General features: G+C 56.1%; 2 protein-coding genes across 5 annotated transcripts in view; one reads left to right on the top strand and one right to left on the bottom strand.

Annotated features, from left to right (window-relative positions):
• Window positions 1-21747, top strand: part of OLFML2B (olfactomedin like 2B) — a 96808-nt gene extending 75061 nt beyond the window's left edge. For 2 of the 3 annotated variants that reach the window (XM_075131425.1, XM_075131424.1), the window contains 2 exons: window positions 18234-18410; window positions 19944-21747. In XM_075131425.1, the coding sequence (XP_074987526.1) occupies window positions 18234-18410; window positions 19944-20560 (794 nt within the window). In that variant the 3' untranslated portion in view covers window positions 20561-21747. The remainder of the gene's footprint in view (window positions 1-18233; window positions 18411-19943) is intronic. The other variant, XM_048859667.2, reaches the window with a different exon arrangement.
• ATF6 (activating transcription factor 6) overlaps window positions 1-26828 on the bottom strand; it is a 440808-nt gene that overhangs the window by 80665 nt on the left and 333315 nt on the right. The gene's annotated exons all lie outside the window — the stretch shown is intronic.

The raw sequence follows: 26828 nt of genomic DNA, 5'->3' as shown, positions 1-26828 counted from the left end.
CACCGGCCGCGGTGTCCCTCCCCGCTGCTCCCTCCACCAGCTCTGTGGGTGCCCGGCCCCCAGGGCATACGCCCAGGTGGCGGCAGCCCCCCCACCTGCCGCTATGTCATCTCTCCCACCCACCGCCTCCGCTACCATCTATAGTAGCCGGGGCCCCTTTCCCACCATGACCAGGAAGCACAGCGTCCGTTGCCTCCTGGTGCCCGCCTCGCCCCACGTGGAGATGTATGTGTGGGCGTTGGCGAGGGTGGTGGGGCCCATGGCCATTGTGGCGGCCTCCAAAATGTATGGCAAGATCATCTTCTTAGCATGGGAGGCCACCGCCCAGGAGGCGGTGAAGAAGGGCCTGGCAGTGGTGGGAGTGTTCGTCCCCCTGGAGCCACTAGAGGACCTGGGCGTCCACCTGGTCCTGACCTCCGTCCCTCCCTTCCTTCCCAATGCCGCCCTCTCCCCCGCCCTCTCCACCCTGGGGAAGCCCATTTCTGTCATGAGACCTCTCTCACTGGGCTACAAAGACCCCGCCCTCCGTCACGTCCTCTCGTTCCGCCGGCAAGTGCAGCTTCAACTGTCACCAGCGGCGCATGATGGAGAGGCGCTTGAGGGATAATTCTTGGTCCCATACCAGGGGGCCCATTATTGGGTGCATTATTCCACGGGGGAGGCCTGGTGCTACCTCTGCCGGGCGATGGGGCATGTCTGGAGGGACTACCCCTTGGCCTGGCAAGGAGGGGCATCCGGGACCCCCGGCAGGGCACCGGCTCCGTCATCGCCAGCACCCCTGGCTGCCCAGTGCCTGGAGCCACCCCTCCTCCTACTCAGTCCACCAGTGCTCCCACTCGGGCCCAAGGGGTGCTTCCCCCAGTGAACCCAGATGAGCGGGAGAGCCCCGCCTCTGCTGCCTGCCATCTGGCGGGGCCCCCAGAGCAGGGTGCGGCAGGGATACCACGAAGCATGGGAGAGGGCCCGCCCTGGGGGAATCTTCCCTCCCTCATGCCACCTCCACCACTGCCTCCCACAGTCCCTGAGCCATCGCCCCTGCCCCCCGCCCCGACCCCTGTTAGCTGGCCCCCGGATGATGCCATGGAGCGCTGGGTCCTAGTCCAGGGGAAGCGGGGTAAGCGGAAGGCTCGAGCTCCACTCCTTTCCGCCGATGCGGAAGCCCCCTAGAAGGCAAGAAAGGGGGGCACCGATACCAAGCCTTTTGCCTTGCCTGTGGGTGCGTTCCATCCCCTGGTACTGGCCGGGGAAGACGTGGCAGCACGTGAGGGCAGTACCACACCTCCATTGGAGTCCCTTCCCTCCAAGGCCCCCGATGGAGCCCCTCCTGCCCCGTTACCATCTGGAGCCCCTGTGAGCCCTGGGGCGAGCGTCGCTTCGGGCACTGGCGGGGAGAACTCCAGGGTGGTGGAAGGAGAGCTCCCTTCCATCTACGAGGAGATCGAGGCCCTGGGTCTGACCCCAATCACACAGGGGGAGGACGACCCTCTGCCAGCGGGCCTCGAACTGAGCGACCTCACCCCGGCCCCCCCTTCTCCATGATCCCTCCCCCTAACCGCTGCTTCCGCTCCCGCCTCTGAGGGTTCCCTGGGCTCCTCCATCTGCCCAGCCGCGGGTGGCACCCTGCTGACAGCCGCTGAGCCTACTGAGGTGACGGCTGGCGCCATCACGGAGGGCCCCCTTCCGAACCCCCCAGATTCCTGAGCTTGCCCGAGAGGGGCCATTTCCCAGCGGCCTGGCTACTGGGGCCCAGGATCGTGCCTTTGCCCCTCTCCCTAACTCTGCTCCTGACCCCTGCCCTGCTCCTACTCTGAATTCCTGCCCTGCCCCTGATGCCAGCCCCATCCCTGTCCCCTCCACCTCCCGTGATACCATTGCCGCCCCTGGGGCCGTCATCTCCTCACTCCCAGAGGATAGCCCCCAGGGAGCTCACCAGGGGCTGCTATCTTCCCTCCACCACCCCCAATTGAGCTGGGGTTTGAAGGGGACCGCGTGGTGCCAGCCCATGGGGTGCCACATCGGGAGTCCGCCCCTTGACTGCCTGTCTTGGTGGGCCACGGGACTGTGTCAGTGGTCACCCCTGGAGGAAAGCCGGAGGCTAGTGATTCCGGCCCCCCATATGCTGCGAGAGGAGAGGATGCCCCCCCCCCGATACAGCGGAGATGTGCGGGAGGGCCAGGGCCTTCTACGCAGGCCTTTCTCCCTGGATACGACCGATCCTAATGCTTGCAGAGTGCTCTGGGATGAACTCCCAATGGTCAGTGTGGGCGACTGAGACCGGCTAGAGCTGCCTCTCACTCTGGCCGAGTTCTTGGGAGCCCTCTGCCGCATGCCCACCAATAAATCTCCAGGCATAGACTGGCTGATCATGGAGTTCTACTGCGTGTTCTGGGACGTCCTAGGCCCAGACCTAGTCACTGTCTGGGCTGAGTCTTTGCAGAGCGGGGTCCTTCCTCTTTCGTGCAGGCGAGCCGTGCTCACCTTATTGCCGAAGAAGGGGGACCTCCGCATTTTATGAAATTGGCGTCCCGTCTTGCTCCTCAGCATGGACTACAAGGTCATAGTGAAAGCCATCTCGCTGTGGCTAGGGTCCATGCTGGCAGATGTGATCCACCCAGACCAGACCTACACCGTCCTGGGCCGCACCATCTTTGACAACCTGTATCTGGTCTGGGACCTCTTGAAATTCAGGTGTAGGGACGGTCTGTCATTTGCCCTCCTGTCCCTGGATCAGGAGAAGGCGTTCGACAGGGTGGACCACGGGTATCTCCTGAGCACCCTGCGAGCGTTTGGCTTCGGACCTGTTTGTGGGTTTTCTCCGGGTGCTGTACGCCTCTGCAGAGTGTCAGGTCAGGCTCAACTGGACCCTGACCAAACCGGTCAGCTTCGGGTGAGGAGTACAGCAGGGGTGCCCCCTCTTGGGACAGCTGTATGCTCTGGCGATTGAGCCCTTCCTCTGTCTCCTTCGCAGGAGGTTGATGGGGTTGGTGCTGCGGGAGCCGGAGCTGTGGCTGGTCCTGTTGGCGTACACCGACGATGTGCTCCTCGTGGCCCAGGACCCAAGCGACTTGGCATGGGTGGAGGCTTGCCAGGCCATCTACTTGGCAGCCTCCTCCGCCCGGGTCAACTGGGTCACGAGCTCTGGCTTGATGGTAGGGGACTGGTGGCAGGCGAGCTCCGTCCCACCCGCGCTTCAGGCCATCTGGTGGAGCGCAGGTCCGCTGCTCTATTTCAGGGTTTACCTTTCTGCCACGCAATCCGTCTCCACGGGAGAACTGGCATGGTTTAGAGAGCAGGGTGGTAGAGCGGCTCCGGAGATGGACAGGACTACTCCAGTGCCTCTCCTTTCGAGGGAGGGCACTGGTGCTGAATCAACTAGTCCTGTCCATGCTCTGGTACTGGCTCAACACCCTAGTTCCGGCCCCGGGTTTCCTGGCCAACCTCCGGACATCGATTCTGGAGTTCCTCTGGTCATTACTACACTGGGTCTCTGCAGGGGTTCTCCATCTACCCCTGGAGGAGGGAGGGCAGGGCCTGAAGTGTCTCCATACTCAGGTCCATGTCTTCTGCCTCCAGGCCCTGCAGAGGCTCCTTTATGGTGCAAGTAGTCCGGCGTGGAGCGTAGTGGCACAGGAAACTGCTCGGGTTTACCTCGACTGGGTCCTAAGAGAGGGCGCGCCCCACCCACCCTCCACTCCAGGCCCTCCGGCCCTTTTCATTAGGCCCCTGCCTCGTGGACCCGACCGACCCCCCCCCCCCCCCCGCCTCTTTACTGTGAGCCAGCTACATGAGCTGCAGCCGGTCTGTTTCCAGACCACACCAAGGAAACATCTATACACGCTCGTGCTCCACACCCTTCACATCCTCATCCTCGTGCCCCGCCCTGACATGAAGTGGCGGACCTCCTGCCACCTTTAGAGGGTGGGCCGGCCTATATTCTACCCTGGTCCTGAGGCCCGCCAGGGATCTTAGTTGGCAGTTCCTTCCCGGAGCTGTGAGCACGGGCGTGTACTTGGCGCCGTTTACCCCAATCCCAGACACCTGCCCCTTTGCAGCATGAGGGAAACCCTGGCACACGTATACCTGGAGTGCACCAGGCTGCAGCCCCTATTCCGGCTCCTCACAAATATTTTGTTAAGATTTTGGTTACACTTTCCCCCTCACCTCCTTATCTATACACTCCATATCCTTGGCCCCACAAAGTCACGGGACCTCCTGGTCAACCTCCTCCTGGCCCTGGCTAAAGTGGCCATCTATAAAACCAGTGTGAGGAGGTTGGCCGAGGGAGTCTGCTGTGACTGTGAGGCCTATTTCCGATCCTCCATCCATTCACACCTCTAGGCAGAGTTCCTCTGGGCGGCATCCACTGACTACCTTGATGCCTTTGAGGAGCAGTGGGCGCTGTCCAGGGTTCTCTGCTCGGTGTCCCCATCCGGTTCCCTTCATTTGACCCTGTTGTTCATTAGTTGTCCCCCGTAATTATTTGGTTTTCCAGGTCCTGTGGACCCCCCTCTTAGGCTGGGGGGCGATCCTTTAGCAGTGGGACTTCCTGGAGCCCAATAAGGCCTCTGGCCTGGAGGGCGGTAGGGGGCTACTGTTAGGTCCTGGGCTCTTGCTGCTGCTCCAGCTCCTCCCTTGACTGGACCAGACCCCCCACCCCCTTCTCTGCTTCCTAGCTGGCTGGTGCCCCCCCCCCCCCAGTTGCTCCTGCTCCTGCTGCAGCCCCTTGGAGGGCCTGCTGGCCCACTCCCCAGAGGAGGGGAGTGAGGGACCCCAGCTGCTGCTGTGGACACCATCACCACTTGAGAGGAGTCCTTCCTGCCTGGCTGCTGGAGCTGCTTCTGTGTTTGCTGCCTGGAAACTGCTGGAGCCTCGAGGAGGAGGAAGAAGGGGACCATCTGCTGCTGAGACAGCATGCAGAGACTCTGCAGATCACTGTGAAGGGGGCCTTCAAGGACTGAGTAACTTCAAACTGTGCTCTTGTGGTGGGGGTCTTGACTGTGTTTGTGGGGACATAGGAGGTGTGGTGTGGAGCCTGGTCCATCTGTGTCCCTGCCTTCCCTCCACCCTACCCCCACTGATCGCTTACCATCTGCCTCATCTCCTGTCTCAAGAACTCACCTGCTCGTCTAGCTTGCCACGCCCTTTCGCTGCCATTTGGGCCTGAAGCAGCAGCCAGCCCACACTGACTTTTTGCAAGCGCACATCGGTGCACGTGCCCCCTCCCTGGACTGATACCCCCCACAGCAGACCCCCAGATTTTCCCCTTACTGCCTGCCCCTTCCAGCCTTTGCTCCCCCACTTTGCCCCAGCCCCTCAGCAGCTTTAGTTTGTTTGCCTGCCCCGCCCTTTTCCCTCCGCAGTTTTGTTTGCTTGTTTGTCCTGCTCCAGCCTCTGAGGCTAGCACCTTGGTTTCCCTATCCTGTCTCCTGCCTGGTTGTTCTCCCCCGCCCCCCACCACCATGGTCCCTCCTGCCCTGATTAGCCCCTTGGTCTGTGTGTTCATGCCTCCTCCCATGCACTTGTGCCCCTCCCATTTCAGTTTGAACCCTGGTATCACTGCACCCCCCACCCACTGCTATTATAACTTTCCCCTCCCCTAGTGCAGCTAAAGGAGCCAGAATCCCATCCTGTGTTGGTGACTGAACCCCATCCCAGCCTTGCCTTCGTAGCCCCTCCACTCATCCAGCCCTCTCCTTCTGGCACCCTCCTCCCCTGCCTGCAGCCTAGCAGGGAGGAGTGGTTGACCTGTTCCCCATTTCCCCTTCTCGCCCCACCAGTGTTGGGCCTCCCTCCCTGCTCACTACGGTGGGGGACAAGATGGGTGGGACCCCTTGAGCAGCCCCCACTGCCCCTCCTCCACCTGCTCCCCCCGTCATCCCCTGTGGCTCCCACCTCAACTAGTGCTGCCAAACTACTTGCTACTGCCCCCGCTGGGACACTGGTGGCGGTGGGCAAAGGGGTGGACTCTACGGCTGCCATGTCCCTTGCCCCCTCTAATTCCATGAGGGGGACCCCCAGCTGGTGGAAAAGGCCAAGGGAAAAAGAAGGGCAAAGGCCCTGCCAAACAGGCTAGGCCCTCCATGGTAGGGGCTGCCCCCTCTGCCGTGGCCCCACCACTGGCCGCGGCATCCCTCTCCATTGCTCCCTCTACCACCTCCGCGGGTGCCCCTCTGCTGGCCCCCAGGGCGTACACCCATGTGGCAGCAGCTCCCCTGCCTGCTGCTACATTATCTCTCCCGGCCATCGTCTCTGCTACCATCTCTGGCAGCCGGGACCCCTTCCCCACCTTGACCAGGAAGCATGGCGTCCATTGCCTCCTGCTGCCTGCCTCACCCCACGTGGAGACCTATGTGCAAGGGTGGTGGGGCCCACAGCCATAGTGGCGGCCTCCAAAATGTACGGGAAGGTCATCTTCTTCCCGGCATCAGAAGCCACCGCCCAGGAGGCAGTGGAGAAGGGCTTGGCGGTAGGGGGCATGCTCATCCCCCTGGAGCTGCTGGAGGACCTGGGCGTCTGATTGGTCCTGACCTCTGTCCCCCCCCGTTCCTTCCTAATGCCGCCCTGCTACCTTGCCTCTCTACCCTGGGGAAACCCCTCTCCATAGTCAGCCCTCTCTCCCTGGACTGCAAAGACCCTGCCCTCCGTCATGTCCTCTTGTTCTGCTGGCAGGTACAGCTTCAACTGCTGCTGGCGGCACATGATGGACAGGCGCTCAAGGGGTCCTTTCTGGTCCCCTACTAGGGGGCCCGCTGCAGGGTGCATTACTTTACGGGGGAGGCCTGGTGCTACCTCTGCCAGGTGATGGGGCATGTCCGGAGGGACTGCTCCTTGGCCAGGCATGGATGAGTGTCCGGGACCCCTGAGCCCCGGCAGGGCGCCGGACCCATCATCGCTGGTGCCCCTGGCTGGCTGACGCCACCCCTCCGCCTCCCCGACCCACCGCTGCTCCCGCTTGGGCCCCAGGGGCATCTACCCCAGTGCACCCAGATGAGTGGAAGACCCCGCTTCTGCTGCGTGCAGTCTGGCAGGGCCTATGGAGGAGGGTGTGGCGAGATTACCGCTGGGCATGGAGAAGGCGTGCCCCGGGGGGGGGGGGGGGGGAGTTTTTCCTCCCTCGTGCCACCTCACCACTACCTCCCTGAGTTCCCATGCCACTGCCCCTGCCCCAACTCCTGTAAGCCAGCCCACAGATGACACCATGGAGGGCTGGGTCCATGTACAGGGGAAGCGGGGCAAGCAGCGCAAGTGCTAGGCTTGAGCTCTGCTCCTCCCACCTGACGCGGAGACCCACCCCCCCGCCCCAGCCGAAAGACCAGGAAGGAGGCCACCGACACCGAGCCTTCTGCCTTGCCCCTTGGTGAGTTCCATCCACCTGTGCCGGCGGGGGCAGGCATGGCAGCAATGAAGGGTAGCACTGTCCCTCCTCTGGAGTCCTCCCTCTGGGGGGCCCCCGATGGAGCCCCTCCTTCCACCTAATGCCCCTGCAAGCCCCGAGGTGAGCGTTGCTTTGGGTGCCAGTGGAGAGGTCCCTGAGGTGGTGGGTGGCGATCTCCCCTCCATCTTCGAGGAGATGGAGGGCCTGGGTCTGACCCCAGTCACCCAGGGGGGAGGATGACCCTCTGCCAGCAGGCCTCGATCTGGGCGACCTTACCCCAGCCTCCCTTTCCCCATGCTCCCTCCCCACCACCACTGCTTCCGCTCCCATCTCCGAGGAACCCCTGGACTCTTCCACCAACCTGGCCACAGATGGCACCTCTCTAACGGCCGCCAAATCAATCGAGGTGACAGCCAGTGCCATGCGGATGCGATCTGAGTTACCAGGAGTATCCCTCACTGCTGCTGGACAGCTGACCTCCTTCCCAGGTGGGGGCCCTACTGCTGATTCCCCACCTATCGATGCCGTGGCCACATCACCTGCCATGGAGCAAGAGCCTGGAATCACGAAGGACCCCCTTCCCACTTCCCAGACCCCCAAGCCTGGCCGAGAGGTGTCACCCCCCCAGTGGCTCAGCTGCTGGGGCCTGTGATTCCAACTTTGCCCCTTTCACTGACCCTGCTCCTGACCCCTTCCCCTTCCCATGCTGCTATTGCTGCTTCTGGGGCCGTCTCGTTCCCCTCCCTGGAGGATGACCCCCAAGGGAGCGGCCTTCATGTTTCCCTGTCCCAACCCCTTAGGGGCTGCTATTTTCCCTCTGCCACCTCCCCACTGAGCCGGGGGCTGAGGTGGGTTGTGTGGTGCCGGCACAGCGGGCACCACTCTGGGGGTCTGCCCCCTGCCTGCCCGGCTCAGTAGGCCACAGGGCTTTGACAGGGGCCCCGCCGGAGGACGGCCAGGGGCCAGCGACCCCACCCCCAGATAGGCTGTGAGAAAAGGTGTGAGAGCTTCTCCAGGATGCCCGTGGGTCCCAGAACAAGGGGCAGGTTCCACTCCAGCTCTGGGAGGACTTCCATGAAATCCTCCGGGCCTTGAGGGCCATTTTGGGAGAGGGTAGAGGGACCAGGAGGCTGGGCGCTTTGGCCTACCAGCAGACCCACTGCTTCCATGACTCCCTGCTTACTTATGGGGTGGGTCAAAGATTGCTGCATGGTCCAATCGTGGCTGTGAGCGTCCCTGCCAGCAAGGATCCCCCCCCAGCCCTCCCTATGGCACCCACCACCTTTGCCGCACTAAACACCCAGGGCTGCAGGGTGGGTCTCTACAGATACCAGGTGCTCTCCTTCCTTCGGGAGGGAGGGTACTCTGTAGTCTTCCTGCAGGAGACCCATATGGATCCAGCCGCCAAAGCCAGTTGGTGGCTGGAGTGGAGGGACAGTGTTTAGTTTAGCCATCTCACAGCTTGTACGGCTGGAGTGGCAACCCTGTTCTCCCCTGACCTATGGCCCGAGGTGTTGAGGGTTGCCTGCTGCACCTCCAGGTCCGCATGGAGGGGCTGATGGTCAATCTTGTCAATGTCTATGCCCCAACATCAGGCCTGGAGCAGCTGCAATTTTTTTCAGCAGGCGTCCGCCTTCCTTGGCTCTTTGGATCCTCATGAGTGCCTGCTCCTGGGCAGGGACTTTAACACCACCCTTGATGAGCGGGAGTGCTCGAGGGGCCAAGCACTGTCCAGCTGCCACGGATGTCCTCCAGGAGATTGTCGACTGTCACTCCCTGGTGGACGTCTGACGTGACCACCACCCGGATGATGTATCGACGTTCACCTTTGTCCGGGTGGAGGCCCGTTGGTCGCACTACTCCTAGTTGGACTGCATTTACATACCACATTATCACCTTTCACGGGCCCACTCCTCCAACATCCAGCTGGCCCCATTCTCAGATCACCATCTGGTGACTGTGACGGCCTCTCTCAGGTGGAGAGGCCAGGGCTGGCCCATTGGTATTTTAATAACAGCTTGCTGGAGGATGTGGGCTTCGTGGTGTCCTTCCGGGAGTTCTGGCTTGCCTGGTGAGGGTAGCGGTGTGCCTTTCCGTCGGCACAGCGGTGGTGGGACGTGGGGAAGGTGCACACCCAGCTCTTCTGCCACAACTACACCCGGGGTGCCAGCTGGCAGAGGGATGTGGCAATAGAGCAGTTGGAACGGGAGGTCTTAGAGCTGGAGAGTCTGGCCGCCAGCCCCGAGGATCCATCCCTCTGTGGAGTATGCCGGGAGAAGTGGGAGGAGTTCCACAGCCCCCCTTTTACCCTGGCCCATTGTTCCCTCTACCAGCCCTGGTGGTGCTGCTCCCTTGGCCCCCCAGGCGTATGCCCAGGTGGCTACCACCCCTCTGCTCGCCGCTTTGGCTTCTGCTCCAGCCGACTCCCGGAATACCATTCCCGGTGGATGGGGACCCTTTCCCACCCTCACCAGGGGGCACAGGGTGTACTGCCTCCTGGTGTCTGCCTTGCTTTATGTGGAAGCCTACATGTGGATGATGGAGCGGGTGGTAGGGCCCGCGGCCATGGTGGCAGCCTTTAAGATGTTAGGGAAAATGGTGTTTTTCCTGGTGTTGGAGGCCGCTGCCCAGAAGGCGGTGGAGAGGGGCTTGGCGGTGGGGGGCATTCATGTCCCCCTCGAGCCTTTGGAGGACCTGGACATATGGGTTGTGTTCTCCTCTGTTCCTCCCCAATGCCACCGTTTTGCCATTCCTCTCTACCCTGGGGAAGACCCTGTCCGTCCTCAGCCCCCTTTCATTGGGCTGCAAGGACCGCGCCCTCTGCCACATTTTATCGTTCTGCCGGCAGGTGCAGATTCAAGTGCCACCGGCGGCACATGACAGGGAGGCTCTGGAGGGGTCCTTTCTGGTGCCCCACCAAGGGGTCCAGTACAGGGTTTACTATTCTTCGGGGGAGGCCCATTGCTTTCTCCGCCGGGTGGCGGGGCATGTCCAGAGGGACTGCCCCCTGGCCAAGCTTGGAGGGACACCTGGGACCCCCAATACCTGGCAGGGCGTCAGCCTGATCATTGCTGGTGGCCCTGATCGCCTGGTCCCTGGGGTCACCCCTCCTCCATCTGTGACCATTGTCAACTCCACTCGGGTCCCGGGGGGAGGCCCCACCGGTGTGCCCAGATGAACGAGCGGGCCCACTGCTGTGTTGAGTAACAGACCAGGGCCCATGGAGGAGAGGGTGGCAGGGCCGGTGGCGGGAATCATCTATGGTGAGGCTGTATCACAGGCTAAGAGAACCTTCCTACCAGCCTCCATCGAGGCTGCCAAATCTCACCCTATGGAGCTGTCCAGAGGAGTAAATCACATCATCAACCCTTAGTGCCTACAGCTTGCCTCAGAGCTGAGCATCAAGCACTACCCAGGTCACTGATGGATCATGCACATTCGAGAGGCCTTCTCAAACAGCATGGCTTCACCTGTCTGCACCCACCAACAGCAGCCCACCCGCACTCCCAGAGTTCATAGAATATTAGAGCTGGAAGAGACCTCAGGAGGTCATCTAGTCCAATCCCCTGCTCAAAGCAGGGCCAACACCAACTTAAATCATCCCAGCCAGGGCTCTCAAGACGGGCCTTAAAAACCTCTAAGGATGGAGATTCCACCACCTCCCTAGGTAACCCATTTGAGTCCTTCACCACCCTCCTAGTGAAATAGTGTTTCCTGATATCCAACCTAGACCTCCCCCACTGCAACTTGAGACCATTGCTTCTTGTTCTGTCATCTGCCACCACTGAGAACAACCTAACTCCATCCTCTTTGGAACCCCCCTTCAGGTAGTTGAAGACTGCTATCAAATCCCCCCTCACTCTTCTTTTCTGCAGACTAAATAAGCCTCAGCCTCTCCTCATAAGTCATGTGCCCCAGCCCATTAATCATTTTCACTGCCCTCCGCTGGACTCTCTCCAATTTGTCCTCATCCCTTCTGTAGTGGGGGGACCAAAAACTGGACACAGTACTTCAGATGAGGCCTCACCAATGTCGAAGAGAGGGGAACGATCACATCCCTCGATCTGCTGGCAATGCCCCTACTTATACAGCCCAATATGCCGTTGGCCTTTTTCGCAACGAGGGCACACTGCTGACTTATATCCAGCTTCTCATCCACTGTAACCCCTTTTCTGGTCCTTTTCTGCAGAACTGCTGCCTAGCCACTCGGTCCCTAGTCTGTAGCAGTGAATGGGATTCTTCTGTCCTAAGTGCAGGACTCTGCCCTTGTCCTTGTTGAACCTCATCAGATTTCTTTTGACCCAATCCTCCAATTTGTCTAGGTCACTCTGGACCCTATCCCTACCCTCCAGCGTATCTACCTCTCCTCCCAGCTTAGTGTCATCTGCGAACTTGCTGAAGGTGCAATTAATCCCATCATCCAGATCATTGATAAAGATGGTGAACAAAACTGGCCCCAGGATCAACCCCTGGAGCACTCTGCTTGATACTGGTTGCCAACTAGATATCAAGCCATTGATCACTAGCCACTGAGCCTGACAATCTAGCCATCTTTCTATCCACCTTATAGTCCATTCATCCAATCCATATTTTTTTAACTTGCTGGCAAGAATACTGTGGGATACTGTATCAAAAGCTTTGCTAAAGTCAAGATCACATCCACTGCTTTCCGCATATCCACAGAGCCAGTTATCTCATCATAGAAGGCAATAACTTGTTCAGCATGTTCACTCCTCAAGAAGTCCTGGACACCCTAAAGGAGCCTTGACTAAACTTGTGAAAGCAACCCAGGTACTTCCTGGCTTGAGAAAGTGGTGTGTGCAACTGGCGCCCCTCCTGACCAAAACAGCCAGCACCTCACGCAGGGAAGGAATCTTCTCCTCCTCCTTCCCACACACACTGGTCCAACCAATACTGAAGAAATCCACCTGAATACTTCAGTTCTAGCCACCTATTGCCCTGCACCAAACCTCCCATTCCTGAGCAAGGTCTGAGCCAAGTGCTAGCAGTATGCAGATGACACACAGCTCTACCTCTTTTTCACCATATACAACTACCTCACCACAGATTTAGATAAGCTTATGGATGAAGGACAGCTGACTGAAGCTGAACCTGAGCAAGGCAGAGGTGATCTGGTGGGCACAGGAAGCTGTTCTGAAGAGCTCGCAGCCATGTTGCAGTCTCCTTTGATTGCAGGTTCACATCCACAGTTGGTCAGTTCAGTCTGTGGTCTAGGAGTTCTCTTGGATTCCTTGCTGATGCTGAGCTATCACATTGAAAAGGCCAAGGGTAACACTTTCTACCATCTCTTCTTGACTAGGGGTCTCCATCCTATCCTGGTGGGTGAAAACCTGCCCTCAGTTATTCATGCCTTCAGCACCTTGTGGCTGGACAACAATGTGATATACCTGGACGTGCATCCTTCAGCACTTAGGAAACTCCAGCGAGTACAGAATGATTCAGCAAGTCTCCTCAGTAAAACAGGCAATGTGAATATCAAACCTGTCCTCCACTCTCTACACTGGCTTCCCATAGAATATCCAATCAAGTTCCAGATCTTAGCCCTTATTGTCAAGGTGCTCCATGGCATGGGCCCAGGATACCTAAAAGACTATCTAAAGCTCCAGCACAGACCACAGTCAGCATAACAGAACTCTCAGCAATAAGGGTAAAGCTTGTCTGTACGGGAGACAGAACTTTCTCCAGGGTAATCAGAGACTGTGGAATGAACGCTCCTGGGAACCAAGGACCATCCCAAACTTCTCCACCGTCTGCTGCAAGGGCCAGGTGCAGTGCTTTGACCTTCCTTCTCTAGTATAAAGACATAGCAACTGGTGTTATTTATTTATTAAATAAATACACTACCTAAACAAGACACTCCATTGCACACACTTCTGCCCCTGGGCGAGGATGAGAGAACAAACACCACGTGACACTTGTGTGGTTACATTGCTTAAAGCATGACTGGAAGGTGCTCCGGTGATGAGCATGGTATAAAAACGTAGCTAGACTAGAATAGGGCTGGCTTGTGGACGCTGGCTGGATGTGTGACTCCAGCAGGCTCCATTGCGTGGGGACAGCACAGGCTGAGTGGGTGTCTGATCTGTGTGTGGATGAGTGCCTGGGCTCTGAGGGGCAACAGAGGAGTTGCAGACACCAGACAGTGATGCAGTGTCTCCTGGTGCCCAAGCTGCAGAGCACAGCAGCCCTTGGGAAGTGTGTGCTGAAGCACTGCGCTGAATGGTCAGGAAATGAGACTGGCCAATCACACCCCTGGGCAATCCCCCGTCACTCAGCCAGAGCAACTGCTCTGCCCCACACCCACTCCCAGATGGGGCTGTCAGGGACTAACTGAGGCAGCTCTTTGAAGAATTGTGCATATTCAGTGAAATGGGGCTCTGTGATGGGGCACACTCCCCTCTCATTAGTGCCTCCTGTCAGCTGGGTGGGAACCTGCATTCTGGTCTCCCTGCCCCGTCTGCTGCCCTCATTAGGTACCCACTACTCCAGGTCCCGACCCAGGGACACTACAAATAGCAGCCACATGCTGCTTCGTTTAACTCACCTTCACTGCTTCTTTTCTGGGGCAGGGTGTGGTAGAACTGCAAGGCATCCAGCAGGGAGCCCTCAAAGGGCTTGATACAACCCATCACATATCTCCCACATGCAGAAAGGATTGGGGTGGGGGGTACTATGGAGGGTAATGTCCCCTCCTATCCAGGCTTTGCATTTCTTAGTGTCTTCTCTCCCAGACCTCTGTCTGGAGAGCTTTTACCAACTTTGCTCCACTCATCAGGGTTCTCACTCTGTTTCCAGTCTCCACCCTGGTTAGTCAGGTGCCCCCCGCCTCTGTCTGGATAGCTTTTCACTTTCTGTCCTGGCTGCTCAGACACCTCTCTCTGAGGCCTTTCTGCCTGAAGAGCTCTTCCAGTTTCTGCCCTGCTTTGGTCAGGATCTTCTCCCTCAGGCCTCTTTGCCTAGAAAGGTTTTACAGTCCACATTCTGGTTTCTCAGGGTCTCACCCAGGCCTCTTTGCCTGGAGAGCCTGTAGGCCCCAGTTAGTCAGGGCTTCCCCTGTCAGACCTCTCTGCCTGGAAAGCTATTCACAGTTGTTGCTCTCCTTAGGGTTCTCTGTCTCAGCCCTCGGTCTGGAGAGCTTTTCACAATCTGCCCTGACTTCTCAGGGTCTTCTTCTCTACCTTGGAGGGCTTTTACAGTTCAGGTTCCTTCCTTAATTAGCCCTGTGACACCTTCTGCTGCAGAGCCAAACCGTACCCATAGGTGGGCTCTACGATGGCCGACACTTGGCCAAGTCCTGCAGCCAAGGGGGAACTTCCTGATTAGCAGCAGTCAGGAAATCTACTAACTTCTTGGTAATGTGCTTGTTCTTCTCAGTTACATCATCTGACATGACCAGGACTTGGGCTCAAATGCTTCATATGGTGGGTATATTGCTTCATATCTTGGGTCATGTCATAGTTCACTCATCCGCACCCACTTCTCCTGCTGGATCTAAAGTACGTTGTGGCTATGTTCTGGGCCGTAGAACAATATGGGTCCTTCTCCTTCCTCAAGATAGGCCCTTTCCTGCTTGTGGCCTTGCTCTGCCACTATATCAGGATCCTGGGGGTTTAGACACCCAATTGGGTAGCTCTCTTCTTCAGCAGGTATGGATGGATGTACTTGTCCAAGCCATCTTCTTTCTGTAATGACCTCAGTCCACACAATTCCAGCTCTTTTTCTAGGGAGGCCACTTCAGCCTCAAGACTTCCCAGATCTTAGCCAAGGTGGGCTTTGACCCTGGCTGGGCCTTGAGCAAGTTCTGGAGCTTAGTCAGCTCCTTTTGCAGCAGAAAGCACTGCTGTTCCCCAGCCTCCTTTTCAACTTTGAGGCAGATCAGTTCTTGATCCCTACAATCCTTTCCCATGAAGACCTGGTCTCTGCTGGCTCCTGTTGGTACTATACCCCATAGTTCACAGAACCAGAGGAATATAAGGAACTGCAAGGGTCATCTAGTCTAACCCCTTGCCAAGATGCAGGATTTGTTGTGGCTAAACTATCCAAGACAAATGGCTATCCAGCCTCTTTTTGAAAACCTCCAGTGAAGGAGTTTCCACAATCCCTAGCCAGTATGTTCCATTGTCCTGCTGCTCTTACAGTTAGGAAGTTTTTCCTGAGTTTTAATCTAAATCTGTTGTGCTGTAGCATGAACCCATTGCCTCATGTCCTACCCTCTGTGTCAAGAGAGAACAACTTTTCTCCATCTTTTTTATGGCAGCCTTTCAAGTATCTGAAGACTGCTTTCCTATCACCCCTTAATCTCCTCTTTTCCAAACTAAAGATAGCCAGTTCCTTCAGCCTTTGCTCATATGGCTTGCATTCCATCCCTTTGATCAGCTTTGTCGCTCACTTCTGGGTCCTGTTCTGCCTGTGAGTGGCAGGACAGCAGCAGATCACCTCCTCCATTGTCCCCTTGTTTCAAGGGCTGATCTGTAAAGATCCCCCTTCTGATACCAAGTTGTGACAGGGCATGCTCACCTCTCGTTAGTGCCTCTTGTCAGCTGGGTGAGAACCTGCACTCACTGCTTGTGGTGCCCCCTGTCAGTCGTTGCCCTCATTAGGTGGGTTTTGAGTGGCTCAGACATCCAGCTGAGTCACACACTGTCTAAACACAGGAAGGAGGTCCAACAGGGCCTGCCTCTGTGCCCTTGTAGTCCTGTCTCTGTCCTAGTTCTAAGTCCATATTTGACCTGGTATAGAGCAGTGCCGCAAGGCTTCCTCCCTGGAGACTCTTTAAGCCCTGCCTTTCACTTGGGCTTCTAAGAAAGCCCTATCCCCTTCTCAGGACTCAGGCCACCCTGCCAGTGGGGGGGGGGAGACAGGACATGGGCCCACCCACTACTCCAGGTCCCGACCCAGGGATCCTACAAATAACAGCCACATGCTGCTTCATTTAATAACTGCTGCTGCTATTCTCTGGGCCACTTCCCATGTGGGTCCTTCGTCTTCTCCCTCACCTCAGGACTGAAGATCTCAATTCCACTCCTTCCTCACTCTTCTTGGCCCAGCCAACAACTACCCTGCTCAGGCCCTGCAGTGCCTTTTAACTGGGCCTGCTGCGCTCTGATTGGCTGCTTCCCTGTAGCCTCTCTAGGCAGGCCTGGAGGACTCACCTTCACTGCTTCTTTTCTGGGGTAGGGTGTGGTAGGACTTCAAGGCCTCCAGCAGGGGGCCTTCAAAGGGGCCAATACAGCACGTCACAAGCTTTTTGAAAGAGAAGGAGATAGCAGGATAGCCAGGTGCTGGGTAGCCTCCTCCTCCAGCTCTGCCAAAGCCCTGGGATGAGGTTCACAACAGGGTTTAGGCACTATAATACCACCCTCCATTGCCATCCAGTGGAATCCTCTGCCCCAAGTTAGGTGCCCAGGCTCCCATTCATTGTATGGGAAGAGTCAGGTGCCGATGAATGGGATCCTCCGAAGCCATAAGCCGAGCAGGGAGCTGCTTAAGCTAGGCAGGAGTGACCACAGAGGCAAGTAGCAGGGCTTAGGGCGCAGATCCACAAAGGTCTTTAAGCACCTTAACTCCCAGGGAGCTGGGCTGCTAGGCACCTTCCTCTGCGCAGGATTCTCAACTGTGACCCTCTCCTGGGAGTTGGACACCTGAGCCAGGTCAAAGACCCCTCACTACCTCGACAGCCCAGTGGTCAGCTCCACTGAGATGTGGAAGCCCCAGATGCCATCATTGCTGTAGCTGCCTTGGGGCAAAAACTTGAACCCAGGTTTCCCCCTCCAAGGTGAGTGTCCTTCCCCATCAATCTCTCCTAGTGGAGACGTGCCGCTCCATAAACATTCATTGGCCTAGGAGCAAGCAGTCCACGGAGCATGACTGCAGCCCAGCGGGGGGCGCCAGGCCCCAGTGAGTAGGTAGATGTATCACCTTAACTCATGTCAGGCCTTAGCACCAGTCTCTGGGGGGACACTGAAGTGCCTGCAGGGCTGGATGGCAGCTGATTGTGCGTTTGAGAGCATCAGTGGTGCCTACAGGCTGGACTTAGATGCCTAAAGAGGCAGTTAGGGACCCAAATGCCTTTGTGAATGTCGCCCCTGGATCCTGGTCTGCAACACCTTCTACCACTCCGGTCCTGAGCCAGTCTCGCTAGTCCAGGCCATGGGCTCAGCTGCACAAATGCCTGTCAGCATTTAGCAGGCAGACATCCTTTTGTGTCCATGGCTGAGACAGAGTGAATGTTGCTCTGCTCATGCTCCATCCTTGGTGCTGCAGGGATTTAAGAGTCAAACCCTTTGAATTTCAGCAATTTTTGGAGAACCCCAAGAAACTGCAAATTTCTCTGGGCTTCGATGGCAAGTGACATGGCCAAGGTTCCCCTGAAAGCATTGTGAACTTCAGCAGCTTGTGCAGAGACGCTGGCCCTGAGTTTGGCTCCTGTGCCAGCACCTGCTGGATGCTGCAATGGCATTGGGCACATTTGCCATCCCTGCTCCAGGGGAATGGGCTGGTCTCATCCAGGAGCAGACAGGGATAATTTACCAAAGGGAGTTGGCTTTGCTCAATGCAGTAGGGCTGTCTGATAGAGGACCCTGCAGGCCCCAGGCGCAGGGCTGCTAGTGCCTATGAAGCATGGCATGGCAGGACATCCATTGGCCTCATGGGGCTGACAATGAGGAACAATTCGAGGCCCTGATTTCTGAAGCAGCTGGGGTGGGTGGGAAATGGCACTTGTTCAGCTGTGTGAAGTGGGCTGATGCCTCAGTCTGTGACTAGAGAAGAGTCTCAGCGTAGACCCTGCATCCCCAGTAACTGCAGAGTGAGTGATTGCTCCTTTCCCCTGCCCTAGGACGCTGCAAAGATACGCTCTCCACCATCTCAGGCCCCACCACCCAGAACACCTACGGGCGGAATGAAGGTGCTTGGATGAAGGATCCACTAGCCAAAGATGAACGGATCTACGTCACAAACTACTACTATGGAAACACGCTGGTGGAATTCCGAAACCTGGAGAACTTCAAACAAGGTACGCTCTCCAGCTGCTCACCCGGTCCTCCCCAGTCTCCATACTTGTGCTGGAACCATGTCACTGAGCATCTCTGCACAAACCAACATACTTCTCCCAGCGGTGCATGTGGGGCATGGACCAGTCTGCCTAGTCCCCAGTCTGTGTCCCGGCTGCTGGACAAAGCACGAGGGTTGTCTCTTTGTACAGTGCCTTGCCCAACAGGATCTGGGCACGGGGGGAGGGGGAGGGAGGGATAGCTCAGTGGTTTGAGCATTGGCCTGCTAAACCCAGGGTTGTGAGTTCAATCCTTGAGGGGGCCATTTAGGGATCTGGGGCAAAAATTGGGGACTGGTCCTGCTTTGAGCAGGGGGTTGGACTAGATGACCTCCTGAGGTCCCTTCCAACCCTGATATTCTATGATTCTATGACTGGGCTCCTAAGTGTTACAGCAATACACCCAATAATAATAAGCCATGGCTTGTGGCACAGATCCATCTCTGCTTGTTCCTGTGTTGCTGTTGCTGGTAATGACAGGACTCCTGTGAGCTCCAGACAGGGGCAGGAGGCCCAGCCCAACTGCCCTGGCTCCTAGCCAGGAAGCACTAAGATTTCCCTGCTGTGGGTGAGAAAGCCTGTGATCAGAGCCAAGCTGTAGATCGGGAGCCACCTGGGAAAGGGATGGTTTGGTCCCAAGAAGGGTCAGAAGCTTAGCTAGAGTTAGCCAGTAGGGCCATGTTTGGGGTCACTGAGATAGAGGGATGAAAGTCACCAGGGTGTGGGGGAAGGTGATAGCTGCTGCCCTGAGAGAGCCTGGGAAAGGTGTAGCAGGGCTGGTGGTGGAGACATGCAGGGCAGTCGGATGGAGGCAGCATGCATCATAGGTCCAGTGCGGAGGAGCCTCGGTTCATAGCCCAGATTAGCTCCGTGATGGAAGCAGGGAGGGGAGTGTGGGAGGGAGCAGGGGCTAGAGAAGGATGGAGAGGAAGGAAGGGCCTGCGATTAGGGCACTAGCTTGGCACTCGGGAGACCTGGGTTCAGTGCCCTGCTGGGCCAGGTGCCCTGTGCAAGTGGGGCCCAGAGCATCAAAGGTATTTAGGTGCCTAACTCCACCAAAGCCAATGGGGAGGAGCTGGGCCTCAGTCCCCCTCTGTGAAAGAGCCCGGCCCTACCTCTGGGTGCTTGAGGAGCAATATGGTGCCCATATACCATGGTGATGGGGGCCACGCACGCACCTGAAGGCACTAGAAAGTGTGGGTTGGAGAACGTGGTCTGGGTGTCGTAGCTGGGCTGGTGCCACTTACTCCAGCAAACTCTGTGCCAGGTTGGGTGGGGAAGGTAAGTGGTGGGGGAGCAATGGGTCACCTGCCTGGAACAGAGAAACTGGCTCTGCCAGCTGGTTCAGCAGAGCATGACCTGAAGTGGAGAGGATGCAGGTGACCTGTGATGGGGCAAAGGGACCACCAAGAGCTAAGGGAAGGAGGCGCTGAGTGACAGGTGGGGGCAGGGGAGCGGTGAACCTGGAGAGTGAGCCAAGGGTTTAATTTGTGCAAGGTCTCTGCTGTCCAGGGCGTTGGAGCAACTCCTACAAACTCCCCTACAGCTGGATCGGGACAGGACATGCTGTCTACAATGGCTCCCTCTACTACAACCGGGCCTTCACACGCAACATCATTAAATATGACCTGAAGCAGAGGTACGTAGCTGCCTGGGCCATGCTGCATGATGTGGCCTATGAGGAGGTGACACCATGGCAGTGGCAGGGCCACTCCGATGTGGACTTCGCTGTGGACGAGAATGGCCTGTGGGTCATTTACCCGGCCATCAACTACGAAGGCTTCAGCCAGGAGGTCATTGTCCTGAGTAAGCTCAATGCCGCTGACTTGAGCACCCAGAAGGAGACCACGTGGCGGACAGGCCTGCGCCGGAACTTCTACGGGAACTGCTTCGTCATCTGCGGTGTGCTCTACGCTGTGGACAGCTACAACCATAAGAATGCCAACATCTCGTATGCCTTTGACACCCACACCAACACGCAGATCATCCCGCGGCTGCTCTTCGAGAACGAGTATTCCTACATCACTCAGATAGACTATAACCCCAAGGACCGCCTGCTCTATGCCTGGGACAATGGGCACCAGGTCACATACCACGTGATCTTTGCTTACTGAGACCCTGGCCACAGGACACTGAAAGGGCCACCAGCACCTTTTATTATTATTTTGTACAAATCCAAGAGGAAATGCCGTTTTTAAAGTGGATTGTAGATCAGTCCACAGGCCAGAATCAAACCCTTTATTTTTGGTGTAACCTTCCTTCTCTTTTATACTGACACTGCTGCCTCCCACGCCGAGCGGGAAGGATGGGCAGGGTATTGCTTCATGAGTCCATCTGCAGTGGGGTGGCTGCTGGGCATTATCAAGGCAAAGGGACAATACAAATACAGCTAGTTGCTTTTTTGCTAACCAATAAATAATAAAAAAGCAATCAAAGCAGACTTCTTGCTCAGCAAAAACGTCTTGCATGCAGTGGTGGCGAGGCCTGTCCTTCGGGGGTGCTCAGTTTGTTCTGTCTGCACTGAGTCAGGTTTATGACAGTCCCACTGGCCTGCGAACAGCCACATGTGTTAATTCGACAGTCATTTGAAAGCTGGGGCATCAGTTTTTTGCTCTGCAGCCTCCTTCGTGTGAATGGCATCCTGGGAGCTGGCGGTGCTGTTATTTGCCTTTGCTGCCATAAGCTGTTGCCGTAGCTGTGCCCCTTGCTCATACGATGTGCCCACACATGCAGACCAGAGCTGCCTTGGCACAAGCTCTCACACGTCTGTCCTGCTTTGGAGAGCGCCTACATGACCAGATGCTGCCAGGCTGGGAGGCACGCTGGCAGCTACCCTGCCAGAAATGGGTGGGATGCCCTGTCATTTTGTAAAGAAATGTAGCTGATTCTGTCACCCAGATGAGACCCCCCGCAATATTTGCTTTTACTTGTGTCTCCCTGGGCAGCGGCTCAGCTTTGCCATTTGGTCACATTTTCCTGGAGATGCTCAGTGTGGTCGTCTGCCTGCACTTCCAGGGAGTGCCGTGCATGTGAGAGCCTGGCCTGAGAGCAGCACAGCCCCACAGCTCTCATGGCTGCTTTATGGAGACCTGCACTAATGCTCCATCCTAGCAGAGTAGCTTGGGCCTCAGGTTTGCTCCTGGCCTGTGGTTCCCTATTTATATGGCCCATCTCCCCACCCCCTACTGCTGCCACTCAGCTTTTGTGGCACATTTACAGCCTGTCAAACGCGCTCACAGCTCTGCCAGCAGCTTGTTGTATTTATACACATCCAGTAATAAACATTCTTGTACCTTTGCAATTGTTGGGGACATTTTTGGGGTTTGTTTTATTCTCAGGTGGCAAAAAAATAAACAGAAAATGCTTCCCAGGTGCTGGTCGGCGATGGGCTGGCCAAGGGAGCTGGGAACAGATGCTGAGTATCCTTTCACCTCCAGGCCAGCAGTGGCTGACAGTTATGGCCCTGCCAGATATTGGGGTATGCAAAGGAAGCGGGGAGCATCAGGCCAGGGCCTGGCTAATGTCACAGAGACCGTTCTAGGCCCTTCTGTTTGCTTACTTGAAAATTCACTTTCTTGGGATAAGCAGGTACACGAGCCCCTGGGAACAGGCCCCCAGTCAGATGCTCCAGGCCTGGGCTTTACTGGTGCCCTCCGATGATTTCACCCCGGCACAATTTCCACTGAGATTCAGGTGTAGGGTTTCCAAATATTTGTGTCTTTCAGGGCCAGGCACTTTTCTCCATGCTGCCACAGGCAGCCCTGTCATTTCTGAACAGCACTATGGGTGCAGGGCCTGAGAGTCCAGCCCCCACCTCAGGGCTGGGCACATAAAGCCAGGGCAGATGGACTGTTATGCTTGCTGCCCATTGTCAGGGTCTATATCCTGAGCCCAGGAAAAAGGTCCTGCAAAGGAGCACTGCTGGGCATGGGGCCCCTGGAGACACAAGTATGCTGCCTCTCAAGCTGCCAGGCTCAGCGCTAGCAGGTGTGCTCCAAAGCCAGTCGCTCTGCCAACATCCTTAGACCAGCACTGAAGCCAGCTATGAACAGGCAGTGGCTGCTGAACAGAGCACCTGCAGCATCCTCTTGTGTCCTTCAGCAGAGCCTGAGCCCATCCCAGGGCCACAGAACAAGGAGCGGGAGAAGAGGTGCACAGGACCACACACAGCATGGCCGTGAGACTGGGGAACACACACGAACAGGCAATGACACTGACAGCCACCCTTTACGTGGGCAGTGGCAGGAAATCGGGCGCCTCCCAGGGCAGGAAAGGTCTCTTGGTGGCTACTGCCATCTGCCCACCCAGGAGCACCAGTTATTAGGCTGTGTCTCAAAGGAAGTAACCCCTGCCAGTCCTATGCCGGCTGCCCAGGCAGTCCCACAGCACGCATGTGTCCCTGGGGCCACCCTGCACTAAATGAGACTGGGCCAGCCCATGGCAGCAGCCCGAGCCCCACCTTCACCAAAATCATACTGAGATCAAGTGACGCGTTCCTCTCTGTGCTGTACAGAGAAAGGGTCCATGGCTCAACTAAGTGATAACAACCCGTAATAACCCCAACAAGGCAGCTGGGATTTGGGACCCTCTTTAAGACACCTCATTGAGGGAGGCTGGAAAGGGAGGGAAGAATAAGGGGAGATACTGACTCTACTGAGCTAAACCCCCAAAAGTTAAAGACTTTAAAATAAGCTCCAATACTGACACCTCTTCCCCGCCATACACATGCACACCAGAGGAGAGGATGCAGCATATATTAATTCCAGGGTGTTGGGCTTGGGGTGGGGCACTGTGGTCTCCCTGTTTCTTCTGGAGCCAAAGTGGGAGGGGAGCCGGCTTTAGGTCCTGTGGGGGTGGGCGGGGGCGTTTGTGTGGGCAGGGTGCAGGCCCAGGGAAGGGGGGGTGAGGCTCAAAGCCAAGGTGGCCCAGTTGGGAAGCAGGAAGGGTGTGTGTTTGTTTGCCAACAAGGTGAAACGCTGCTTGCAGCCTCCCCCTGTGCCAAGGGGCAGGTGGAGCCTCTCCGCTCAGGGGAGCAGGGATTCGCCTGCTGGGGCTGAGTGGGGGGTGCTCTGCCCCCACTACTCACTGTGCAAGGCAGGAGCTGGTGGGGGCACTGCCCGGGGGTGGCAGAAGGGCAGGAGCAGCAGAGGCAGTGATGGAGCCCGGGCTGCTCCTGGGCACACTCTTACTGTCCATCCCCAGCACTGCTACTGTCACTGGATGAGGCAGCGCGTGAGATGTGGGCATGCGCTGGTGTGTGTGTGTGTGGGGGGGATGGCTGCTTGCTGCCCCCCCCACTGCTGTCTTTCTGCTGCAATCCCCTCGCAGTGCCTCCCTGCTCACCTCCTTGGCCCCAACTGTTTCAGCCCCCTGCAGGCGGCAACTGGACTTTGGGTGTCTGATCAGTGTTTCGAAAACCGGACACCTGGCAACACTACCTCCCATGCTGCGTGCGTGGCAGACAGGGCTGGCCGCTGACACTCTTCCCCGCCCAGCTCATGGGCTCCCTGAGCCCCTCCCCCTCCTGCTATGGGAGCTGAGGGAGGAGCCAAGAGTCAGGCCTGGGTGAGGGAGACAGCTGCTGTTGTGGCCAGGGGGAAGCACACGAGGGGGACTAGGAATGTCATAAATATAAAGGGAAGGGTAACCACCTTTCTGTGTACAGTGCTATAAAATCCCTCCTGGCCAGAGGCAGAACCCTTTCACCTGTAAAGGGTTAAGAAGCTAGGATAACCTCGCTGGCACCTGACCAAAATGACCAATGAGGAGACAAGATACTTTCAAAGCTGGAAGGGCGGGGGACAAAGGGTCGGTCTGTGTGATGCTTTTGCCGGGAACAGATCAGGAATGCTCTTCGTAACTCCTTAAGTTAGTAAGTAATCTAGCTAGAAATGTGTTAGATTTCCTTTTGTTTAATGGCTGGTAAAATAGCTGTGCTGAATGGAATGGATATTCCTGTTTTTGTGTTTTTTTGTAACTTAAGGTTTTGCCTAGAGGGATTCTCTATGTTTTGTTTACCCTGATTACCCTGTAAGGTATTTACCATCCTGATTTTACAGAGGTGATTCTTTTACTTTTTCTTTAATTAAAATTCTTCTTCTAAGAACCTGATTGCTTTTTCATTGTTCGTAAGATCCAAGGGTTTGGGTCTGTGTTCACCTATGCAAATTGGTGAGGATTTTTATCAAGCCTTCCCCAGGAAAAGGGGTGTAGGGCTTGGGGGGATATTTTGGGGAAAGACGTCTCCAAGTGGGCTCTTTCACTGTTCTTTGTTGAAACGCTTGGAGGTGGTAGCATAGGGTTCAAGGACAAGGCAAAGTTTGTACCTTGGGAAAGTTTTTAACCTAAGCTGGTAAGAATAAGTTTAGGGGGGTCTTTCATGCAGGTCCCCACATCTGTACCCTAGAGTTCAGAGTGGGGAAGGAACCTTGACAAGGAATTACAAAGGTTCTCAAAGCAGCCTGTCCCAGCTGAGCACACGACTCTCCACCCGCAGGAGCTGCCTGTTCCCTCAGCCTGGCCAGGTCACAGGCAGGAGCAGCTACTGAGTCCCACGCCACATCCTGCCCCAGCTGCCATTCCCCCTTGGGTGCTCAGGAAGCAGGGCGGACTGGGGAACAGCAGATTTCCCTTTTGGGCCTCCTCCTCACCCAGAACATGTTGGGCTCAGCTGAGAATCTGGCCACTTAAAAAGGGAGGGACTCCTGGCAATGTGGCTTGGCAGTTCTTTGTGTTGCCCTTACACACAGCTCTGAGAGCAAGCTCCCCGCACCTGGGCTTTGCTCTAACACAACTGTAAAAGGGGTAGCCACGGGCTTCTGGCAGCTTGTGCCCATCACACTATCCATATTGATGCAAATATGCAGTGTCCTGCTCTGTGGTAAAGGAAGCTGGCAGGGTTGGTCAGTAAGTTTGTACTGAGCCAGTGCCTGACCATGGGAGGCTGGTGCTCCTGGAGGTGCCATGTCCTGAATGAAGTGTAAGCCATGACCTTTCGTGGCCATCTGATGATCCCAAGACATTTTTTTTGTAACAGCTAAAGTCCTGGTGCCTGACCCAATTCCAGCTGGGTAACTCCAGCTTGTCTCTCTAAATTCTCTATGGCACTTGTTCACCTGTCCTAAATTCTTACGTTGCATTGCTGTTAATGTTGCTGTCCTCCAAACCGGAGGTGGCTTCAGCTCAGCAGCAGGTCAAGTGATCCTTGTTTGTAGCTGAGCTTGAAAAGTACATTGGGATCCTTTGGGCTGAGAGACGCTCATTCTTATTCCTGGACTTGACCTGAATGCTCATACCTTTCAGACAGCCACCTTGGTCCTTATCTTCTCAGAGCACCAGTAGGGTCAGGAAGCACACATATGACACTTGTTGATGGGCACTTGAGCACTGCTCTGAGAATTGTCACAGGAGTGATGAAGTCAGCACCTACAGTCTGGCTCCCCACCTTGTGCATACTTTCATAGAATCATAGAATATCAGGGTTGGAAGGGACCTCAGGAAGCCATCTAGTCCAAACCCCTGCTCAAAGCAGGACCAATCCCCGACTAAATCATCCCAGCCAGGGCTTTGTCAAGCCTGACCTTAAAAACCTCTAAGGAAGAAGATTCCACCACCTCCCTAGATAACTCATTCCTGTGCTTCACCACCCTCCTAGTGAAAAAGTTTTTCCTAATATCCAACCTAAATCTCTCCCACTGCAACTTGAGACTATTACTCCTTGTTCTGTCATCTGCTACTACTGAGAACAGCCTAGATCCATCCTCTTTGGAACCCCCTTTCAGGTAGTTGAAAGCAGCTATCAAATCCCCCCTCATTCTTCTCTTCTGCAGACTAAATACTTTACCACCATCCCTCCGAAGACAAGCAGCAATAATATGAGAATATGACCGTATGATGTCATAACCACACAGCTAAGGGTAGCCTAGAATTCCTCCTTACCTGTAAGGGGTTAAGAAGCTCAAATAACCTGGTTGGCACCTGACCAAAAGGACCAATGGGGAAAGAAGATACTTTCAAATCTTGGGGGAGGGGTGGAGGGAAGGCTTTGTTTTTGTGTGTTCTCTTGGGAAGCAGAGAAGCATCAGGTCAGAAAACTCCTTCTTCTATAAACCATCCTAAAAGTCTCTCATATTACAAAAATTGTAAGTAAAAGCCAGGCAAGTCGTGTGAGATTATCTGTTGTTCTGCTTGTGAATTTTTCCTTTGCTGGAGGGAAGTTTATTCCTATTCTTTGTAACTTTGAAACCAAGCCTAGAGGAAGTTCTGCTGTGTTTTTGAATCTTTTGTTACCCTGTAAAGTTATTTTCCATCCTGATTTTACAGAGGTGATTTTTACCTTTTTTTTTAAATAAAATCCTTCTTTTAAGAACCCGACTGATTTCT

Source organism: Caretta caretta, chromosome 8 (genome assembly GCF_965140235.1).
Source record: "Caretta caretta isolate rCarCar2 chromosome 8, rCarCar1.hap1, whole genome shotgun sequence".
Taxonomy (NCBI): Eukaryota; Metazoa; Chordata; order Testudines; family Cheloniidae; genus Caretta; species Caretta caretta.
This window is presented reverse-complemented; position numbering and strand designations above follow the sequence as displayed.